Here is a 22,964-nt window from a genome sequence, read left to right as displayed (position 1 = left end):
GCTAATCTTGTAGCCCTGTGAAAAGTCAAAAGAGTTGTCTTGCTAGAAAAAAAGTTCTGAAATTGATTATCACTTCAGCTCATAGCCATTTCAAATAACTGCTAAAATTTTGGTGCAAGTAACGGTGCATTGCATCTTGAACCAGCCAAGATCTGAGTGTGACTTAATTGAATCAATTCATTCTAAGTTGTTCAGCATGAAAAGAATTTGCATTTAAACCAAGTTACAAACTTATAAAATAAATGGAATTGTCAAGTACTAGCAACTCTTACTGCCTGGCCCACAGGAAAAATAAATCTCAGGGTTGTAGGTGATGTCATGTATGTAGGCTGAAAATAAATCTGAATTTGAACTTTATACAGCACTGATCCAAAAATTGATTGTAATTTATAGTCAACATTGTTCCTTTTTGGAAATTAGCTTTGCAGTTCATGTGGCATGAATTCTTGCTGATACAGGTACACGATCCTTTATCCGGAACCCTTGAGGGACAGTGTGTTCTGAATTTCTGATTTTTCCGGATTTCTGAAAGCCAGATTTAAACCCACCTGAATTATGCAGCCGTATCCATCCTGCCTGCGTTGCGCTGCCGGTGTCGCGGCCCCCCCGCGTTGCGCTGCCGGTGTCGCGGCCCCCCCCGCGTTGCGCTGCCGGTGTCGCGGCCCCCCCGCGTTGCGCTGCCGGTGTCGCGGCCCCCCCGCGTTGCGCTGCCGGTGTCGCGGCCCCCCCGCGTTGCGCTGCCGGTGTCGCGGCCCCCCCGCGTTGCGCTGCCGGTGTCGCGGCCCCCCCGCGTTGCGCTGCCGGTGTCGCGCCCCCCCGCGTTGCGCTGCCGGTGTCGCGCCCCCCGCGTTGCGCTGCCGGTGTCGCGCCCCCCCCGCGTTGCGCTGCCGGTGTCGCGCCCCCCGAGTTGCGCTGCCGGTGTCCGCGCCCCCCGCGTTGCGCTGCCGGTGTCGCGCCCCCCGCGTTGCGCTGCCGGTGTCGCGCCCCCCCGCGTTGCGCTGCCGGTGTCGCGCCCCCCCCGCGTTGCTCTGCCGGTGTCGCGCCCCCCTCCCCCCGCGTTGCGCTGCCGGTGTCGCGCCCCCCCCGCCTTGCGCTGCCGGTGTCGCGCCCCCCCGCCTTGCGCTGCCGGTGTCGCGCCCCCCCGCCTTGCGCTGCCGGTGTCGCGCCCCCCCCGCCTTGCGCTGCCGGTGTCGCGCCCCCCCGCCTTGCGCTGCCGGTGTCGCGCCCCCCCGCCTTGCGCTGCCGGTGTCGCGCCCCCCCCGCCTTGCGCTGCCGGTTGTCGCGCCCCCCCGCCTTGCGCTGCCGGTGTCGCGCCCCCCCGCCTTGCGCTGCCGGTGTCGCGCCCCCCGCCTTGCGCTGCCGGTGTCGCGCCCCCCCGCCTTGCGCTGCCGGTGTCGCGCCCCCCCGCCTTGCGCTGCCGGTGTCGCGCCCCCCCCGCCTTGCGCAGCCGGTGTCGCGCCCCCCCCGCCTTGCGCTGCCGGTGTCGCGCCCCCCCGCGTTGCGCTGCCGGTGTCGCGCCCCCCCGCGTTGCGCTGCCGGTGTCGCGCCCCCCGCGTTGCGCTGCCGGTGTCGCGCCCCCCCCGCGTTGCGCTGCCGGTGTCGCGCCCCCCCGCGTTGCGCTGCCGGTGTCGCGCCCCCCCGCGTTGCGCTGCCGGTGTCGCGCCCCCCCGCGTTGCGCTGCCGGTGTCGCGCCCCCCCCGCGTTGCGCTGCCGGTGTCGCGCCCCCCCGCGTTGCGCTGCCGGTGTCGCGCCCCCCCGCGTTGCGCTGCCGGTGTCGCGTCCCCCCGCGTTGCGCTGCCGGTGTCGCGCCCCCCCGCGTTGCGCTGCCGGTGTCGCGCCCCCCCGCGTTGCGCTGCCGGTGTCGCGCCCCCCCCGCGTTGCGCTGCCGGTGTCGCGCCCCCCCGCGTTGCGCTGCCGGTGTCGCGCCCCCCCCCGCGTTGCGCTGCCGGTGTCGCGCCCCCCCCGCGTTGCGCTGCCGGTGTCGCGCCCCCCCCGCGTTGCGCTGCCTTCTCTCTTCCTCTCCCACCTCCCCTGCCGTCTCTCCTTCTCCCCCCCACTCGCCCTACCGTCTCTCCTTCTCCCCCCCACTCGCCCTACCGTCTCTCCTTCTCCCCCCCCAGTCGCCCTACCGTCTCTCCTTCTCCCCCCCCAGTCGCCCTACCGTCTCTCTCCCTTTTCTCTCCCACTCGCCCTGCCGTCTCTCTCCCTTTCCTCTCCCACTCGCCCTGCCGTCTCTCTTCCTCTCCCACTCGCCCTGCCGTCTCTCTTCCTCTCCCACTCGCCCTGCCGTCTCTCTTCCTCTCCCACTCGCCCTGCCGTCTCTCTTCCTCTCCCACTCGCCTTGCCGTCTCTCTTCCTCTCCCACTCGCCCTGCCGTCTCTCTTCCTCTCCCACTCGCCCTGCCGTCTCTCTTCCTCTCCCACTCGCCCTGCCGTCTCTCTTCCTCTCCCACTCGCCCTGCCGTCTCTCTTCCTCTCCCACTCGCCCTGCCGTCTCTCTTCCTCTCCCACTCGCCCTGCCGTCTCTCTTCCTCTCCCACTCGCCCTGCCGTCTCTCTTCCTCTCCCACTCGCCCTGCCGTCTCTCTTCCTCTCCCACTCGCCCTGCCGTCTCTCTTCCTCTCCCACTCGCCCTGCCGTCTCTCTTCCTCTCCCACTCGCCCTGCCGTCTCTCTTCCTCTCCCACTCGCCCTGCCGTCTCTCTTCCTCTCCCACTCGCCCTGCCGTCTCTCTTCCTCTCCCACTCGCCCTGCCGTCTCTCTTCCTCTCCTACTCGCCCTGCCGTCTCTCTCCCCCCCCACCCTCCAACCTCCACTGGATTTTAGATGTCCCGATAAAGGATAGTGTACCTGTAATGCAATAGCAGTCAGATTCTACACTCTCATTCCTTTCTAGGTGGCAAATCAGATGTTATTTATTTTAATGTAATATTACATGAAATTGCCTTTACCCTCTCAAAAGGCAGACAAATATTTGCAATGGGCATTGGCATTGCCCAGCACCCTTTCGAGAAAGAGAAGCAAGAAGAGTCCACCTCCAGAATCACCGAGTGTCTGTGGATTGATCTCCAGTGCTCTTGCAGCCACTGCAGCTGCACAATACTTTAGTTCAAACCATCGGCAACCTGATCCCAGATCTCCAACACAATGAAGCCTTCAACCCCCAGGGTCCTTGCCCTCAGCTTCTTCTTGCATCCCGGTTTTCATACCTTGTTCTTGTGAGCTAGTCTCCAGTAGCCCACAGCCTTTGTGAGTTCCTTGCCCACAAGTCGCCAACAATTCGCCACCTGTGTATGTCCTTCAATCACAGAGTCCCTCGCTGGTCTGCCAACATGGTTACTGATCTTGGGGTTGTCTCCTCTGCTTCTTCTTAAAGGAGGTATTCTCCCCGTTACTGGTGCCCTGGAACAGTCCAGAATCTGATTTCAGAAAAGTCGCACAACAAGGGCATGTAAATCCAACCCCATCACTACTGAACCAAATATGGTAACCTATGCAATTGCCTCAGAGGAGATTTTTTTAAAATTACTTTACTTTTAATTTTCTAAGACTTGCACAAATCCAAACAATGCAATCTTTCTCAACAAAGATATATTACATTTAGAGTTCATTTCCCGCCCCCCCCCCCCACCAACCAATCCTTCTCCCTTCCCTCCCATGCCCTAATACCGCAAGAAAAAGATTATGTAAATTGAAAGAACCAAAAATGTCAGAGGAGATTCTTCAAATAAAAAATAATCACATGAAATTAAACTGAATAAGGTTAAAACTAGTATTGCATCTGTGCTGCAAACACCAAAGGTGGGAACAAATCAGCAGTAACATTGATTAACATCGCACAGATTGCTCCATTTATGCATAGATGCAACCACAATTTCAGTGTAGTTAGTTATGAGTTACATAGCAAACTTTTGCAAGTTTTGTGCAAATGAACACCATGGAATCTTGAATCTATCTGTAATGTAGTGATAGTTATGAGACGAGCAATGACCAAAGGAACTAATGATCACTTAGAAGTGTTCAGTGTTGAAGAACATGAATCACATTAGAGATGTTATTCCTTGAGTATGAATATGTCTTCAAGAATTAGTATATTGCCGTGGCTGCATCACAAGATGTACTGTACCAGTATATCATGCCATGCTTGTATATTGTAATCTAGTGCTGTATTCACTTGTCAAGTGAAAGTTATATTGGATGAGTTGAAGAATGAAGAGAAAGTTTTAAAAATAACACAGTTTGACAACCCTAACTTTGGTAGTATCGAAGCTGTCAAGACGATTAATAAGTTGACAACTATAAGTGATCCATAACTAGTCAATGATGAGCAAATTGAATTCGTGGCCTGAATTTGCTACCACATTGGAAATATGCAGAAAGGTTTATTCTCTTTTGCAATAAAAAAGTATCATACCAAATGGAAGTTTCCTCAGCATTGTGCTTTTACTTCAATCACTGTGTCTGCAAACCTTTGCGTGTCATCATCATTTTTAGCAAATCAAATTTCAGTTTCACAAAGGTTGAGCCTCTGCAAGTCAAAGCTATTAATTATCCAACCAAAACTTGTAACCACTGTAAGTGAAGGAGGCAATTGTTTTCATTTTGAAGCATCTCAAATGACCACCACCTGTTATATTTTATATAGTATGTTTTAAAGGAGATAAATTGTGGGATTTTTTTTAATATCGTGTAGGTCACAAATAAATATAAACACTTCAAAACAGATCTCATTTAAAATGCCAGAGCTCTGCTCAAGCCAGACAGTCCAGATTCTGGGTGCCTTTGCAAAAACTTAGAAGAATGCCTAGAAGGACTTCACAAATAGGTGTTAATTGGGTATCCTGTGGAGTAATAAATCATTGTTTTGGAAAGCAACAGATGAACGGATTCTAAGATTGGGTCTGGTGCCACAGTCCGTCTGAGTGCAGAGTGGTTTTCTCAGTGTGAGTGAGAGAGAATTCAGTTCTACAGTTCAGCAGCAGCAGCACCTGGGACTGGAACAGGACAAGCTGGCAAGCTTGTGGGAAAACCCCATTTTGAAGACTGGTTGTAAGTTCTTTGTTCAGCCTGTTCAAAGCTCTTGTGGTCTATATAAGAGGAGATGGGTGACTTGAAATAAGGGAAACAAAAAGGAACTCTTGGTGACCTGAAAGAAAGAGGTTATCATCTGGAAAACCCTGATGGGGCAAGTTTCTTCAGCAAGACACTTAAGTGGCTGATCAGAAGGAATCAGTTTGTGTCCAATGAGCAACAAATCTCTCTTTTGAAAACTGACAAGAACCTTCCAGAGTGGTAACCATTTACCTTTCAAGCACCAAAGCTTGGTGAACTTCATAAATGTTAAATTCTGTGCACAGTATAAGTATTGCCTGATATTGGTGAACTTGGAGGGGTGAGAAGTGAGATTGGACTGAATCAAAGAACTTTTCTGAACTTGCCACACACATTACATACACCTGCACTTAGAATTAGAAGGGGGTTAAGTTTATAGTAATAAGTTGGAGTTTGATCCTGTTTTCATGTTTAAAGATAATTAAAAGCAACTTTTATTTAAGTAACTATTTGTCTTGGTGAATTTAATTTGCTGCTGGGTTTTGGGATCCTCTGGGCCTGTAACACACCCAAAATAATTAAATGTGCATTTCTTCAAACAGAAGTTATCTAATTTTCATGACATTGAATGGCAAAGGTTTACAGTCTGTCAAAGCCATTATAAAATCAGAGACCAGAAAATGCGGTGACTGCTTTTTGAAACAATTTGTGTCCACATCCTAATTCTTTGCAGACTTGGTGATAATGCTTCCACCATTGCACTAGCTGCTCAAACAGCTTGAAGATCAACATTGTATGATCTCATAGCATACTTGTGGAGTGGCGCTGGGCAATGAACCAGACCACATTTTTGTGAATGCTTCTTGAGGCTCAGTGTTTCAAATGCACTTAATTTCCAGCCAAATATTCTGCATGTAACCTCAAGGTGTTGAAAAGTAGAGTTTTCAAAGGTTCAAGTGTAACTGAATCATTTGTTTTGATTGCATCCTGATCAAGTGTTGGATACCACCATATTCCTCTAAAGGATGCGCATCTGCAGACCTATTGGTGATTGGACTTCCAACATACTTGAGTTTAATGTATAAACAACAGAGGAGAGAGTGGAAAGTCAGCAGATGAAATCAAGGCATAGTGGTAAAATTTTGGGAAGACTTGCAGTTCAAACAATAAAGCACAGCACTAAGACCAGTTCACAAGTAATGAAAGTGAGATATTTCTGAGGGAATACAAGTTAGATTATTTGTTACAATATGGTGGTGATTTGTAGCAATTAAAGAATTGCAGCAAATGATGTAAAACAAAAATAGCTATCGGATAAAAATATAATGACACATTTATTCCAGAAATGAATGTAGAACCAACCATCTGATGACGACTTGCAAATCAATAGTATGTGAGTTAGTATATTAAAGAAGGTTTAAATTGAGAGCTGACAACAAAGCCAGGGATCCAATTCCCAACCAACTCAGAAGGTGCCAGGGAAAATTTGATTTTATATTATATACATCACATACATACATGTGATATGACAGTGTATTTATGCTAAATTGAAGCAAAATAGATACAAGTTTGCAATGGAAAAGTTGGAACAGTCTGCCAAACTCGCTGTCTCACAAGAATATTTTACAACATATGTCATTGGGCTGCATTACGTGCTTGATCCAATCCGCTGTCAACCTTCTCTCTTCTAATCCTGCAACTCTACTTGCCTGTTGCGATGCCCACTGATTGAATCTTGCTGTATGCTTCTTCACTGCACTTTCTAGAGAAGCAGTGAGCATCTCAGGTGGTGGAACTGAAAAAAAAAGTCCTAACATTACTTTGATCAGCTTTGACTGCTCCCTGCTATTCACTGCCTTAAATCTGTGGAATAAATTGGTTTGTTAAAACTGAAAACTTGGGTTCAATTTTATTTCCTGTACAGTTGAACGAAAAAAAATTATTCATCTTAATGAAGATTCCTTCCTCCTCTTTGCACATAAGCATGATGGCAGAGCAGGAGATAAGCCAGCAACTGTGCATCCACAATGCAATGGGCAGAGATTAACAGCAGTGAGCAGGTCCACAGAAAGATGTAATGCAGACCATTAATTTTACTATTCTGCCATCAGCATAACCAAACCTTGCAGTTGTATCCATTGCAGACAATTTAGTTAATCAGGCTTTGCTCTCTCTGCTGTGGGCTCACTATGACAGATCTGCTCATTGGGAATGCTGTATTGTATCCTAGCACACCTCATCTTCAAAGTGGTAAGGTACTGAGTACCACCTTGCATTACAATGTTCTTTTTGGTTTCCTGGTTATATTCCTGATGACTGTATTTACTCTTGTTCAAAGTTTAAGCAAGTCTTGAATGAGACATTATGGACAAAAGGCTTTGTTTTTTTTTCCCCACTTGCACGTGGGTCTACTTTCAGGAAATGTTTTTGAAATTACACCTTCAATTTCCTTTGTCATTTTGAATCTATGTTAGCACATAGTTTTTAAACAAAACCAATTAGTTTAAAAATGGACCTGGTTTCTGGTAAAGTGCTTTGGGTAGTTGGTTCTAATTGTTGCCAACCTGATTTCTAAATCAGACAGTTTGCCAGTGTTCAAACCTTGGTGCCCTGCAACAGGCATAATAGATATATCAAAAAAATATCTGTTTCATCCACGTTTACATTGAGAGAGCAAAAGTCCAATCACACAGGTGACAATGATGTAAGATTGCTCTCAATGAAGTAAAACCAATTTGCAGGGAAGCTCTTATTAAATTGAAATTCCTGCAAGTATAGTACGATAAGGAACAGTGTGGGTGGATCACATTCCTAATTATTTGCTTTGTAACTTCCTTTTAGGACTTTAACCTCTGACTCCTGAGGATTTCCTAGCTGAACATTTGGATTTTCTTTGAATGGAAATCCTTAGCAGTTGACACCATGGCCCAGATATCCAGCAGAAATGGGTTCAAGCAGCCGACCTCAACAGTGGGGCACTCTGGGAAGCAAGCAGTTGGCAAAGAAGAAGCCCTGCAAATGGAGGCAGAGGCCTTGGCGAAGCTGCAGAAGGAAAGACTTCAGAATCTAAAGGAAGAACAGTCAAAGAAATCTGCCAGCATTGCTTTTTCAAGGTCACCAAAGCCCAAGCAGGAGTATGATCTCATTCACTTTCCAGAAGCAGAGAACTCAAAAAAACAACCTGTTGACTTGTTGTCTGACCAGGATATTAAGAAACTAACTTCAGCTGAACTAGAAAAATTGCTCTTGGACCAAAGCTCTGGCCCTAAAAATATAACCAGACCACACACACTACCAAACACTCCTCTTGTGAGCCCATCATTCTCGGGTCACTTTAATAGTCGGGTACCATTGTCTGCAGGTCAGTGGACTGGTGGGTTACAGAGGCCTGCAGTTCAAACGACTGGTTACCACACAACACCCATGACATTCCCTAAACAACCTGATCCATTCTGCAATGGCTTTTGTCTTGGTCAGTCTTCATATAGTCCTTCAGAACCCATGTACGTTGGCCTTCATGCAAAACCGTACATACCCTTCCCACTCCAGCCTGTTGCTCCTAGACATCCTGCAGCAGTTCTACGTGTTTATTCAGCTGTCACACCTGAGCTTGCAAAATTATACGATAAAATTGCTAGTACCTCAGAATACCTGAAAAATAGCAAATCGAGCAATGATTTGGAATCTGCCAGTACTATGATTCCTAAGTTGCCAGACTGTGAAAACTCGAACGATGCCAGCAAGTTTGATTGGCTGGATCTAGATCCACTCAGCAAAGTAAGGATTGAAAGCGTTGAGCTCTCACAAAGTGCAGTAGAGGCAAAGGAAAAGTCAGATATAGCTGCCGCTGCGGGTGATCCTTGGGAACAAGTGCTGCAAAAGCAGACTCCATCAGAAAGCTGCCTGTCTGACGCCAAGAATGAAGAGGTATTACTCAAGCAGCTAACTGGAAAATCCACATCTGGACGATCGGTGATGCGTAGTTTATCACTCAACCTACGGTCCACAAGTTCGCAGGTTTCCCACAGACCACAAGAACCACACACTAAAACTTTACAGGTATAATTCTTTTTGGATTTTTCACCTTTTTCATCTGTAAACATATAATCAAACTTCCTGACTCGTGCCTCTAACAACCTCCAACTCTACCCCACCACCTCTCCTCCCAGGTTTGGGAACACTTTTGAATGCTTATGTGATGATTTGGATTGGCAGATTTAGAAAATAATTTATTTTATGGGTTTCTTTTCTCATTTACGGCTTATTCTCCTTGTCTAAATGAGGCTATTTGGACAATCTTGTCCATGCCACCAGCTGCCAGAGTCATCCATCTATCCCATTCCCCCAGTAATTTCCCTGAACCTGATTTTTTTTTTCTTTTCTCCACCATCCCCCCCCCAATATTAGTGATTTTTAAAAAATTCCCTGATATAAAGGAGATCTGTCTATGCTTTCACAGCAGACAATGCTAGTCTGTTTTGCCCCTATTGTTACCAGCTGACATACCTTGAAGAATAAATAGGTCACTGAACTGTAAGAGCATTTGTTGCTTTAATGAGGTTCACTGGACACTTCCTGCAAATTCTTTATGGCTATCTGATACCATGTATTCAAAGGATAAGTTTGACCTGGAAGATATTTTGTGCAATAAATGAGATTTACTTTACATGAGGGAGCTATGGTCTGGGTGGAATGAAAACTTATATTTTTCATTCTTCGAAATGTCACCTCGTGATCTTCTGGTGGGTCTGAAGCAGCAAGAATTGGAAAAAAAAACTAATTCCAGCATTCCCTGACTTTGCTTTGCAGCCGGGAAATGTTTCAACAAATGGGAGGTCTTGTTCAACAAGCACGTTTCCTGTTTTTGTAAAACAGCGGACTAACTTTGCATTACTCAGGAAAACATAGGAAAAAATGTAATAGTTCCAGGCATCTAATTTGCTTTTGCATTTGTCTTTTCCACTGTTGATTGAGTGTCCAATTTCCCTCATTAGCATTTTTGACATTCCAGAACAGTAGCCAGATGTTTTATTATTCCTTTCTTTTAGATGACGCTTGAGTAGATACCAGTAAAACAAACAGTTCAATCAGGATGTTATTTCTTGGTGGCTTGTAACGTGAAGTGCATTGTGAATTTCCCATAATTGGAACATCATGAGGTCCCTGTTTGGTATTACTTCCTCCTGGGTATTTTTCAAACTTGCTGACTGTTTTTTTTTGGTTAACTGTTCATGTCAGAAAGGATACATTATCAGCCACTTGGCAAAAATAGCCTCAATTTTGAGGTCTCTCCTGATGTACTTACAGCTCTTGAAAATGACATCTTATCTGTCTACTTCTGTTTTCTTCTGAACACACTTTATCAGTGAAGTTTGACGCAAAGCCCTTTCATTCACATGACCACCCAACAATATCTTTTACGAACGTTCTTCAGTTTGGAAACCTGAAGATAACAAGTTGGAATGCCATACCACTTTCCTGCTTGGGGAGAGTGCATGATATGTACAGGGTTCTACATTTAAATGCTTTTAACTGGATTTCTATTTCAATTCAATTTGACCTGCGAGTAAGGTTAAGTTTACAATTGAGTGAAAACATTGCAAAAACTTTTAAGGTTTTAAAGTAATTTTTTTAATAGAGGGATTGGGGTGAGATGGGTAGGGGGTGGGGGAAGCAGAAAAGTTTTATTCTTGTATGCATTATAACTTTTGACATTTGGAAATTGCCATGCCTACACATGAATATTTTGCAAATCTTGATAAATGCAAATTAATACATTGGCTCGATTACACCTTCATTTGAAGTTTAGAGTCTCAATCTACCCGAATTACATTTGCAGTGCTTGTCCTTTTTATGTCTCATTTTTCAAATGTTCAGACATAGTATCTGAGGATGTTAAAGTCGTCTTGCATCATTATTTATTTATTTGTAGAAACTCTTACTGTATTTTTTTAAAATGAAGCAACAAAACTAACAATTCCAAGTTTAGTTGCATTTATTAAACTTGTTTAGGTACACATTCAACAATTCATTTTTTGTAATGTTTCCCTGTCATATAGTTTATGTACAAGTCCATCACATCTTGCTGTGCACCAGGCTAAATGTAGACTTTAATTTCAAGCTTTTTTTTATTACAGGGTGAAAATGGGACCAGCAATGCTATTCCAGGAGACAAGATTCTTGAACAAATTGGTTCACAAAATAGGGAGGTGGCAGCTTTTTGGCAAGAAGTCATTAAGTAAGATTGACTAAATATTTTGTTTACTACTTTGTTTAATAAATGGACCTTCTTCAAATCAACCAGAATGTGTGTTCAGAAAAAAAGATTCAGAACTTCATGTCAATCAGTCATCAATATTTTCAGTCAATTCCATATGTTCCAAATTCCAGGAGAAGTTGAACACAAATTGTAGGATGTGGGATTTTAAAGGATGTCCACATCATTTGTACAGTACTGAAACTCATCTTGGGAATAGCACAGAAGTAGACCATTTGACCTCTTGCACTTGCTCCATCATGGAATTATTCCATGACTAATGATTTGCCACATTCCGGCACTAATCCCCACATTGACAGATTTCAAGATATTAAAGGAATTGAGCTCTATCTTGAAAGTACTCAGCAATGGAACCTCCAGAGTTCTCTGGAAGAGAATTCTTCTCATCTCTTTCTTGAATAGCCAATAATTTATTTAAAGAGGGTGACTCGCAATTTTGGGCAGCCCACCAGAGGAAACATCCATGCTTCTGCCCTTCCTTTCTTGGTTAGGAAGAATGGATCAGTAGATGCAATTGCAGCGCAGTCTCCTTAAGAGTGCTCGATCATTGGACCAAGATGTCTGTAATGCACTCAAATCTCTTGCAATCATAGCCAGCATACTGTTTGCCTTCCAAATTGCTCATCGAACCGCCATACCAACATGCAGTGAAGGGAGTTTTCAATGTCAATCACGTGGATGCTTTGGAATTTTCTATGAAAAGAGATGTGGCTGTGAAAGATGACTTTGAGTTTTCATCCTTCATCATGAATTTATTCATGTACGAGGATCCCCGAATTAATATTGGTCCCTTACTATCAATCATTATTTTAAAGTATATATTTTTCTTCCAACCTTGCATTTTATTGTATTATATTCCATTTGCAATCCTTGCAATTCACCTAACCTATTTCTGAAGCCTTTCTAAATTTTCCATATTGCCCATGCTGCCATCCACTTCATCTCAATAACAAATTGAGAGATTTTTACATGATGACCATCTCAATATTTATTTTTCTTTTTCCTATTTCTTTTTGAATTATTTTCCTCTGGTGTGTTACAACATTCGTGTCCCTGGGAAGCTGCAGCAAATGAGACTTGTTTGCTTCTCTACATTATGTACTTGTGCAGAAAACAGTAAACTTAATTCATTAATTCAATACACAATCAAAATGACTGCTATAATGTCTAATCCAATTTATTGATATAGATTGTGAGCAGTTGTGCTCCAGCATTGATCGGTGCTGCATCTAAATAGTTACAGCTCCCAGATGAAAATGGCTAATTTATTCTTGATTTATCTTCTGGATGTCAGCTGATTCTCAGTCCATGCCAATTTTGGGGGGGTGGGGAGGTGGGGTTTCTGGACTGCTAGCTGAGTCTTCAGCATTATGAGGTGGCTGAGAGCATTTTTCTAATAGTGCAAGCTTTGCAAATGTGGCTGTGAATTCTGAAATAATGTTTAATAACCTTCTATCAATAATTTTAGAAAATTTGAAGGCTCCATAAATTCCTAAATAAATCTAGTGAGCAGTTAAATGTAATGCTTTAGTCAGGTTTTGATAGTGCACTTAAATTTAGTTTGTCACTGGACAGTGAAATGAACAGGAAGCACTGTAAAAAGTTGTGCATTGTAAATTGATATGGCAGGCATTTGGATCTAAATACTTGTCTGAATTTATAACAACTTCTGCATTTTAGATTACAATCCACATTTCCATTTACTGACCACTCCACCAATCCAGGTTATGTTTTGAGCCCAATAATGCTTCACCATGGTATGAATGGAGAAAATACAAGTGTGAAAGTATCCATAGAGATTGAAGAGTTTGAAGAACCAGTCACATTTACCTGCGATGGTAAGTTATTATTTACATTGAAGCAGAGATTGGCCAAAGAGTTACAATAGCAAATGTGCATTAATTTTGTACAATTTCTTAAGGAATGTGTGCATAAATGCTGCATTACTCATCAGGGTTTGAAATTAAAAATTGCCAATCACACATTTTAACCAAATGTTCTGTTTTGGAATTAGAAAATCAATATCACCTTTTGAAATGAGGAACAAATGACAATTGTTTGTGTGATTAACGTAGATGAAATCTTGTTTTAATTTTGGACTCGTTCTGTCAGGTGTAACTTAAATCAAAGCTAAATAACTAAAGTGTAAGTGGAAACCATTGATGAATCAATATGTTAGAAAATGTATTTGTAACCTGAAGAAAAAAGCCAAATAAAATATGCCTAAATTGTGTTGTTTGGCTAGAATGTACAACTGAACCACTTTTCTGTATTCCTGTCACTAATAGGGATGGAGAGCATTGCAAACCTGGTGGAAAGAAACCTAATGGTTATAACTATTTTACTACTCTGACATTGTATAAAATTGAGAGAGAACGAAAACTTACCAACGAAACACATATTACAATCTTAGGGGATCTAAATATGCTTCATGGTCAGGGAAATACTTATGAAGTATGCTCACTGGTGCTAGGGATTTTGTATATTTTTTGTAGTCCTGGTTCAAAAGATCAAATAAATCTGATAATATGGGGAAATTATGCTTTGTTGACTTGAACCATATTTTCCACCTTCCTTTCTATACTTTTCAACATATTTGTTTCTTCTGAAACTTAGCTATGTTATTTGAAATTCTTTCGAAGTAAACTTGCTTTGAGATTTTGGGTCTAATTGAACAGCTATCTTACTGTGTAATCCAGTTGAGGAAATGGTTAAGAAATTTATTGAGTTACTAGGAAGAAGGTAATGACTTTCTTAAACTATTCCAATATGTGTTGTGATATTCCCACTGTCAGTAAAAATGAGGTCCAAGATTTTGGTCCAATTGTATTTTATGTCAGAGTGTAACATGGATAAATGTTTCTCAAACTCTCAGGGTTGATTATTCCCTTCCAGCTGTGTGAAGAAATTGCTCCTCAGCCTGGTGGTTCTGGCTTCAATACTTCTGTTTCTCTTTCCCGACGGGAGTAGCTGAATTTTGTTGCCAGCGTAGTGGTCCCTCACTGATTTTAAGAGCCCTCTTTAAACAATGATCCCAATAAATCACATCACTGAGGGGTGGGGTGGGGGGGGGGAAGACCCCAGTAGTCCTCTCTGCTGCATTTTTGATCCTTTGGATTGACCTCCAATCCAATGCTCTACAGTAACCAGACTACACTGTGATGCAGCCAACCAAGACTGTCTCGATAGAACTTGATAGAATGGTAGCCGATAGCCTTGCCCACCCCAGTCTTCTAACCAAGTTGCTGTTGCACCTTTCTGACAAGTAGGGAGATGTTGTGTCCAGGATAAGTCACTGAAGTAGATTCTGAAAAACATGGTTCTCTTCACTACTGAGCTATTAGTGTGTGGTAGAGGGTGATCATCCTGGTCTTCCTGAAGTTCACAATCGTCTCTTTTATCCATGTTAAGACTCAGATTGTTATATAATGACTATGAACAATGAGATGATACATACCCACTGTCTCTTGACTGACCTCTCACTTCACTGTCTTCTACCAAAAAAAAGCAGGCAGGAAAATTCTAGTTCATTAGTTATCCTTTAATGTTCTTGTTTAGCACCTTTTAATTGGTGTGGGAGCCAGATTGGGAATTTAGCATTTCTGGGATTTGTTTTTTTTCCTTGTGGATTTTTTTTTGTGTGGAAATTGTTTTGTAACTTGCAGGCATTTTTCCAAGCACATAGGCTTCAACAACAGGATGACAGCAGAAGCAGGAATACGATGTTTAATAGAATGGCTGGAATGAGAATGTTTATCTTTCAGAAATGACAAAGCATTTAAGATGGCAATGGTACATTCAGAAGGAATCTGAAAAGTTTTTAAGTATCTAAAGACATTTATTTTGTATTCTCAGTGCCTTTCCCATACATACAGTGCCTGCCATACTGTTGTGACAGACACTTTTTTTCATTTATTGTGCTCCACAGTTTTAAATTTATTATTAAACAATTCACATGTAATTAAAATGTACATTTCAGATTTTATTCAAGATTGTTTGCATACATTTTTGTTTGACCTTGTAGAAATTACAGCACTTTTTATACATAGTTCCCCCATTTCAGGGCACCATAATGTTTGAGTCATTTGGCTTCACAGGTGTTTGAGTACTCGGGTATGTTTAATTGCTTCATTGGGGCAGACAGAGAGCTCGGCTTATTTCTAAGCTTTTGATCACCTTTGAAGTCTGCAATTGCCATTTTTACCAACATGAGGATCAGCGATTATGTCAAAACAGAGGCTACACTGCAAGATGCAAACCACTAATTAGCCACAGAAAGGATGGCCAGATTACATTTTGCCAAGAAGTATTTAAAAGAGCCTGCAGAAATTTTGAAAAAGGTCTTGTGGACAGATGACACTAAAATTAACTTGTTTCAGAATAATGGCAATAGCAAAGTGGGGAGGCATAAAGGAACTGCTCAAGATCAAACCATCTTTGCATCTTGCAGTGTAGCCTCTGTATTTCTGTTCAGGAAGTTTTCTGTAAACATTGGCACATCCACACGTACCTCTTGAAGAATGTTTCTGGTCTGTCAGAGAAGCATTTGGGGATTTTTCTTCATTATGATGAGAATATTTCTGACATCAACAGTGGAGATCTTCCTTGAAATACCAGTCCCTTTGTGATGACTGAGCTCACCAGTACGCTCTTTAAACTGTTGATTTTGGTAATCCTAGGGTTTGGGTGATGTCTCTTAGTGTCTTATTTTTGTTTTTCAGCCTCATAATAGCTTCTTTGACTTCCTTTGGCACAATTTTGGTCCTCATATTGACAAATGGCAACTACAGGCTCCAAAGGTGATCAAATGCTTAGAAACAAGCCTAACTTTCTTATGCCTGCACCAATAAAGGAATTAAATATACCTGAGTACTCACAAACACCTGTGAAGCCAAATATTCTGGTGCCCTGAAATGGGGGAAACTATGTATATAAAATGGTGTAATTTTTACATGGTCAAACTATAACATATACAAATAACCTTGAATAAAATCTGGAATGTGCACTTTAATTACATGTGAACTGTTTGAATACAAATATAAAACTGGAGCTCAGGGGCAAATAAAGGGGAAAAAAAAGTGTGTTTTTTTGTTTCAAACATTATGGAGGGCACTCTATGTGATAAAACTCTTTTAAAGAATCTTGAACTGGAATAAAAAGTGAATTCAAGTCAACTTAACAGCCAGTTGCTTAGCTAATTAAGGTAGCCAATGAGTCCGCTAAATGGAATTACAAGAGTCACGGGACTTTTGCCCCACCAGTTCGTGGATGATATTCTCTGCTAATCTTATTTACCAGCAGTTTGTTCATGGCCAACTCTGCTGTGGCAATTCAATGTTGAGAGTATCTATCACCACCACCTTCTCAAGGATATTTGTCAGAGGTGACCAAACAGGAAAGAGCTAGCTTGTGATCTGGTGATTGATCGGCTGAGCAAGGTTTCAACATGTGCCCTATGATCTTGCTTTGGGAAGGAAACCAAAAAATTTTTTTTTAAAAATGAAGATGCTGGAAATAAAAGCAACATTTGTAAAATTCTCACCACCATCAGAGAGTTCTTTGAAAGGATTTGGAGTTCATTAGTTCAATCAGTGTCCTCCAGGTGCATGTTCTTCTTTTAAGCTGAGACTTTTCAGATTTTCTCCCAAGTGCCAGTGCGTCTATGACTAACTGCAATATCGGTGGAGCTACAGAGGCCCGTTGTTTTCTCCAACCTTTTTCATTTTCCAATCACTTTAGGTAGGGAATGTGGATTTCTCTCTAATCTGCATGAAATCTAATTTGCTGTCATAATGCAGGACCATCTTTTTAAGTATCCTGGAGTCATGTTTTTCATAATTTGAGAATGTATACATTCCCACAGTCTGACTGAGATAGCAACTATGGATTTTGAAACTGGGTAACTTGCTTCTCTTTTCAGTGACTGTTGAGGCAAATCTCAATCTTTCAATTACAGAAGTATTTTCAAATGACAACATGTGCCCATATACAGTCATGAAATCTGCATGCTGGTATGTCTTGGCTTCAAATGGTGTGCCTAAAGTTAACCATTATCTTTTGTTACATCAGCCAATTAATTTAATTTTCAATTGTGTGCTTCCAATAGTTGGAAAGTACCACATGCAGTCTGATGTTTACTGCCAAAACTACTGATCAACAGGAGCAGTATGAAATGGCAAAGAAGTGACATCAAATAATGCATCGCACTAATAATGGTTCAATTATCTTTTTTTTTTAAACCTCTGTTCCTGGTTTGTGAGCAGCTTTTTATTGACCTTTCTGATGCAAGTCATAGATGAAATGAACCTTCAATCCATCAAGCTTTGATCCCCAGATGGAAAGGACAGATTAAAACTCTGATTTTTATGCCATGGCTTTGAAGTCTAGAGGCAAGCCAACCAGAACATCCTTAAAAAATTTTGGTGGGCTTTATTACTGATTGTGAGTGACTATGGCTGTGAAGTAATTATGGACTCAGAATTCCATTCAAATCATAGTCTTTATGAAAATTACTTGGATGGCATGGAAAATGAGAAGAGATGTACTTTAACACAATATCAGGACTTTTATCATTTTGTGCAACTACACCACGGAGAAGCTTACGAACCAATCCCTTTTCCGTTGTATTCCTTTGGAGGAGCTGCAGCAACAAATTTGGCCTCATGGAAAGATACTTTCTCATGACTTTTAGCTTTGCACCTCCTAATAGAGCTTGTCATTTCTATTCCTAGCAAGCACATTCAACCTTCTTTTTGAATTGTGGAATGTTTCAGTGAAACTACCATAGTTTTCATAATTGAAAAAAAATACAGAAGTGATGTCGATGTATTTTGAACTGTACTATGTATGTACAATGAGAAGCACAAAAAATAAAAGGAATTAGCTGTCAAAAGTAATTGTAATTTTCACAGCTTGCAATTTAATCTTGACCGCTAGATAGGCAAGTCACAGTTTTCATCTCTCATCTTGCGTCTGACTTCAAATTCATTGTATGACGTTTTGAGGTTTTATTGTTTCAAACCGCAGCATTGGATGCACAAAACCTTTGTAAACTTTTGCATGCACGCATTGTTGCTATGAAACAACATTTGTTTTTTTCTGTTAATTGCTTCATAAAGTAACTTTAAGGCATTTGTGTATTTTTTTTCTATTCAGAAATTGTTTGACAAACATACCAGAATTAATAACTGCAAAGCATGCTTAGACTTTAAATGGCTTGCTAGAAATAATTTGAATATTAGATCCTGATGAATTCAAAAAGCAGTATGGGGCTTTATTTATTGCTTTCTCAGGCATGAAGTAGTATTATGGCTTGATTTATGGACTTCATAATATTGTACATGGAAACTAGATGTATAATTGAACAAAAATATAGCATGCAATTTGCTTGAATTCATAATAGCATGTTGACACTTGGGTCATTCATGTGGATGTATGGAGTTAAGTATATATGGTATTGCCTGCCAATTTGGATAATGTTATGCTTATGCCAGTGGCCAAAAATAGGAGAGGCATAAATATTTATTGTGATTTAATGCTTGACTGGAGGTTTGAGACTTTGAGGTTTTTAAAAGCTGCCCAAAGATTTTAGTTAAAATAGTCATCGGTCGTGGTCTCCAAAAAAAACAAACAGGATCTTACAATGATATATACTGCTCTTTCAGACACAAAGATGTGATCCAGCCAAATGTTCTTTTAATGTAATGACTTGAGAAAGAATGGGAGTTCTTTCCCTGTCTAATGACAACATTAGACATTATTGATGAAACAATGTACAATGGGTTCTTGTTATTGAATTAATTGTTCATTGACACATGTACTGAAATACAGTGGAGAAACTTTTAATTTGCGTGCCATCCAGGAAAGTCAATTTAAGCTTTAATACAGCAGGTGGTGAATGCATGTAAGTAAAGGATTTGCCAGGAGCAGCTCACAAAATTGTTGTTACATTTCCAAGCCACTCTTCACCATAAATGCACTATAGAAATTTGAGGTAAATGACTTACTTGAGAATGAATATCTTAAAGGAGATTATGATCTGCCTTTTACGATGATTATTGTGATTTTTTTTTTCCCATTTGATGAAGCAAAATAAGAGTGGGGTTGCTTTTGCATCATCACCACACTTGAGCAGTACCATTTGAGTTTGATCTTCATCTAATTTTACTTTGGAAAAGTAGGTTGGGTGTCCTGCTGCAGAAGAATGGTGGAAATGATGTAATGGAGAATTAGGTGGAGGAGGGGGTTGGAGATGTAGGTGGAAGGTCACCCATTTTCATCTTGACATCCAAAATGCCATTATGAAGTTTCTGCAGTGGCTGATAAAATTCTGGTCTTTCCATCATTTTTACTTATTTCATTCAATGGAGGTCCAAGGATCCTGCAAGACTGCTGGGTTCTTGCGTGAATCTTTGAATGAAATGTCTTGCATCGACTGCTTTCTCTCACATAGTGTGGAGTTCTTCTCAATGTTTGCATCACTCTCTGCTATGGAGGTGCATGCAATGCACAGGGCAGGAATAGGCTCGGCCAGCACCATCATGAGCATTGGTCTTCCCTACATTAATGACATCTTTTAAGAGGCAGTACCTTGCAGCATTATCAACGACCTCACCACCCAGGTCATACCCTTTCTCATTGCTTTCTTCAGGGAGGAGCTTGAAAAGACAAACTCAATGATACAAAAATAGCCTCTTCCCCTCTACAATCAGAGTTTTGAATGGACAATGAACCCATGGATACTACTTCAGTTTTCTCTTTGCACTAATTTTTCTAAATCTTGTATTTATATAATTGAAATGTTATCATAATTTTTCACTTTGTTCTGCACCATACCGCTGTAAACCTAATCCTCTCAGTAATAAGCTTTTCTTTATGAGCCATGTTGTTGGAGTGGCATGCCATTGGGTCACCAAGAAACCTTCATTACTTTGTCAGTAAGTAGAATATAGAACACTACAGCACAGTACCGGCCCTTTTGGCCCACAGTGTTGTGCCAACCTATGTAAACCTGCCTACAGTCCATTTTTTCCCTACCTCCCACCCATAACCCTGTATTTTTCTTACATCTATGTGGCTATTCATTGAATGTACCTTTTGTTCCAACCTCCTCTTTCTCCCCTGTCCCCCACTGCTCTGGTGGCAATACATCCCAAGCACCCACCAATGTGGATGTCAAAATATTTATCTCTGGCATCTCCCCTAAACTTTCCTCCACTCACCTTAACCAGATGTCCTCTGAAGGGGGGGGGGGGGGTGTTGGTGGGGGGGGAGTTGCTGGATATCCACCCTGTTTAAGCTCCTGGTCTCTGAAAACCTCCTGAGTTGTCAGATATTTTTAATGATATAGCAACACTTTGTTGCAGTTCTATTTATTGAAGGCTTTTGAATTGAGCCTTGCTATGTCCTCATTCTTAAGATGTTTGGCATGGAACTTGACTAACTGCATGACATTAGCCTCTTTGAAATCCTATCTGCAGTGCCAGAATCACTAATGCAAAATAGCAGATCATGCTCAGGGAGGTGGAGCAGGTAGTGTAATTAGATCCTGGATTTCCTTACCTTCAGACCACAATCTGTAAAGATTAGTAAGACCATCTCCACAATCTCCATCAGTTTTGGAGCAGCATAGGGCTGCGTTCTTAGTCCCTTGCTTTACTCATTTTTCACCTATGTCTGTGTGGTTCAGTACAACAAGAATACCATCTACAAATTTCCTGACAAGACCACAGTAGTTGATGGTTTAAATATAAAAAAAACAGTAAGGATATTGAAAATTTGGCTGAATGGTGCACCAACAACTACCGTGCACTCAGTCACCAAAACCAAGGATCTAATTGTTGACTTAAGGGAAAAACGAGTAAACAATCCAGTGACCATTGGGGGATCAGAGGTGGAGAGTGTGAGCACATTTAAGTTCTTGGAAGTCACTATCTTGAACCATCTTTCCTCGACCCAACACACTAATGACATCACGAATAAAGCACGTCAGTGCCTCAACTTCCTCAAGAGTTTGCATAAGTTTGGTATGACGTTAGAAATCCTGGCAAATTTCTACAGAGGTGTGCTGACACGCTGCATCACAGTCTAGTATGGGGACACCAATACCCTGAACATGATATCCTCCATAAAAGTAGTTGACACAGCCCAGGCTGCACAGGCAAAACCCTCCCCACCCTCAAGAACGTCTACAGGGAATGCTGCTGTTGAAGAGCAGCAACAATCATAATAGATTCGCATCACCCAGCACAAGTTCTGTTCTTGCTGCTATCATTAGGAAAGAAATGTAGGTCCACAAGCCTTGCACCACCAGGTTTAGGAACAGCTGTTATCCCTCCTCCATCAGATTCCTCAACAACAACGTCAATCAGGAGGGATCTTACTTTTGCACCTTATTGATTTTTTTTTCTCTATTCTCTGTGTTGCAGTCATTTTGTTTACATTTCTTTGTTTACATGTGTACGTTGTGCACAGTTTATTTTTTTGGACTACGAATTAGTGGTAATTCTGCCTCGCCTGCAGGAAAAGGAATCTCCGGGTTTTACGTGATGCCATGTATGTACTCTGACAATAAATCTTAAACTTGGAGGCCTTAGAAGGACTTTGGAGAATTAGGAGAAGATTAGGTGAATGGACAGAGAAGTGGCAAATTAAATTCTGTATAATGTCTGAAAATATATGGTTACGCACTTCAGTTTAAAAAAAAAACAGTAGACTATTAAAAATATGGGGAGAAGATTGAAAAAAAATATCCAGATGCAACAGGACCTTGAGCCATCATGCAGGATAGCCTGAAGGTAAGCTTGCATGTGCAATCACTGGTGAAGAAGGTAAATGCAATGCTGGCATTCATTTCAAGAGGAATAGAATAGAAGAGCAAGGATGTGATGTTGAGGCTTTATAAGGCACTGGTGAGACCTCACTTGGAATATTGTGAGCAAATTCGGGCACCTTATTTAAGAAAATGTGCTGACTTTGGAGAGGGTTCAAAGGAGGTTCACTCAGATGATTTTTCGAATGAAAGGGTTATATGAAGAGCATTTGACAGCTCCAGGCCAGTATTCATTGGGATTTAGGAGAATGAGGGGATCTCGTATAAACATTTTGAATGTTAAAAGGCATGGGCAGAATAAATGTAGAATGGTTGTTTCCCATGGTGAGAGATGGTAGGACAAGGGGGCACAAGTTCACGATTGAAGGATGTCCACTTAGAAGATAAATGCAGAGGGATTTCTTCAGCCAGAGGGTGGTAAATCTATGGAATTTGTTGCCACAGGTGGTTGGGGAGGCTGTCATTGGATGTATTTAAGACAGAGATTGATAGGTTCTTAATTGGCAGGGAAGAAGGCCAGGTAATGGAACTGAGTAGGGAAAATGGATAAGCTCATGATTAATGGCAGGGTAGATTCAATGGGCTGAATGGCCTATGTCTGCTTCTATGTCTTGTGGTATGGTGCTTTGTTTGAAGTCAGCAAAGTTGTTCACAGCTTCTGCGAATGGCTTTCTCCACACATGGCTCAGGCCATGAAATCGATTTGTGTTCTGTGCAACACCTCTGGTTGATAGCTTTCATCATGTAGAATGTCTTCTGGAACTCTTGGAAAGGAAGCCCTTCACCATGAATGTGGGAAGAGTAGGC

At 42.1% G+C, this 22,964-nt stretch overlaps 1 protein-coding gene across 9 annotated transcripts in view; it reads left to right on the top strand.

The window, feature by feature from the left end:
* Positions 1-22,964, top strand: part of pik3c2a (phosphatidylinositol-4-phosphate 3-kinase, catalytic subunit type 2 alpha) — a 161,849-nt gene that overhangs the window by 72,818 nt on the left and 66,067 nt on the right. For all 9 annotated transcript variants that reach the window (XM_069898227.1, XM_069898189.1, XM_069898184.1 and 6 more), the window contains 3 exons: positions 7,891-9,108; positions 11,187-11,287; positions 13,007-13,164. In XM_069898227.1, coding sequence (XP_069754328.1) covers positions 7,972-9,108; positions 11,187-11,287; positions 13,007-13,164 — 1,396 coding nt within the window. In that variant the 5' untranslated portion in view covers positions 7,891-7,971. The remainder of the gene's footprint in view (positions 1-7,890; positions 9,109-11,186; positions 11,288-13,006; positions 13,165-22,964) is intronic.

This window comes from Narcine bancroftii, chromosome 1 (assembly GCF_036971445.1).
Source record: "Narcine bancroftii isolate sNarBan1 chromosome 1, sNarBan1.hap1, whole genome shotgun sequence".
NCBI classification, from domain to species: Eukaryota; Metazoa; Chordata; class Chondrichthyes; order Torpediniformes; family Narcinidae; genus Narcine; species Narcine bancroftii.
The sequence above is the reverse complement of the archived record's forward strand: the minus strand, read 5'-3'. Positions and strand labels throughout refer to the sequence as shown.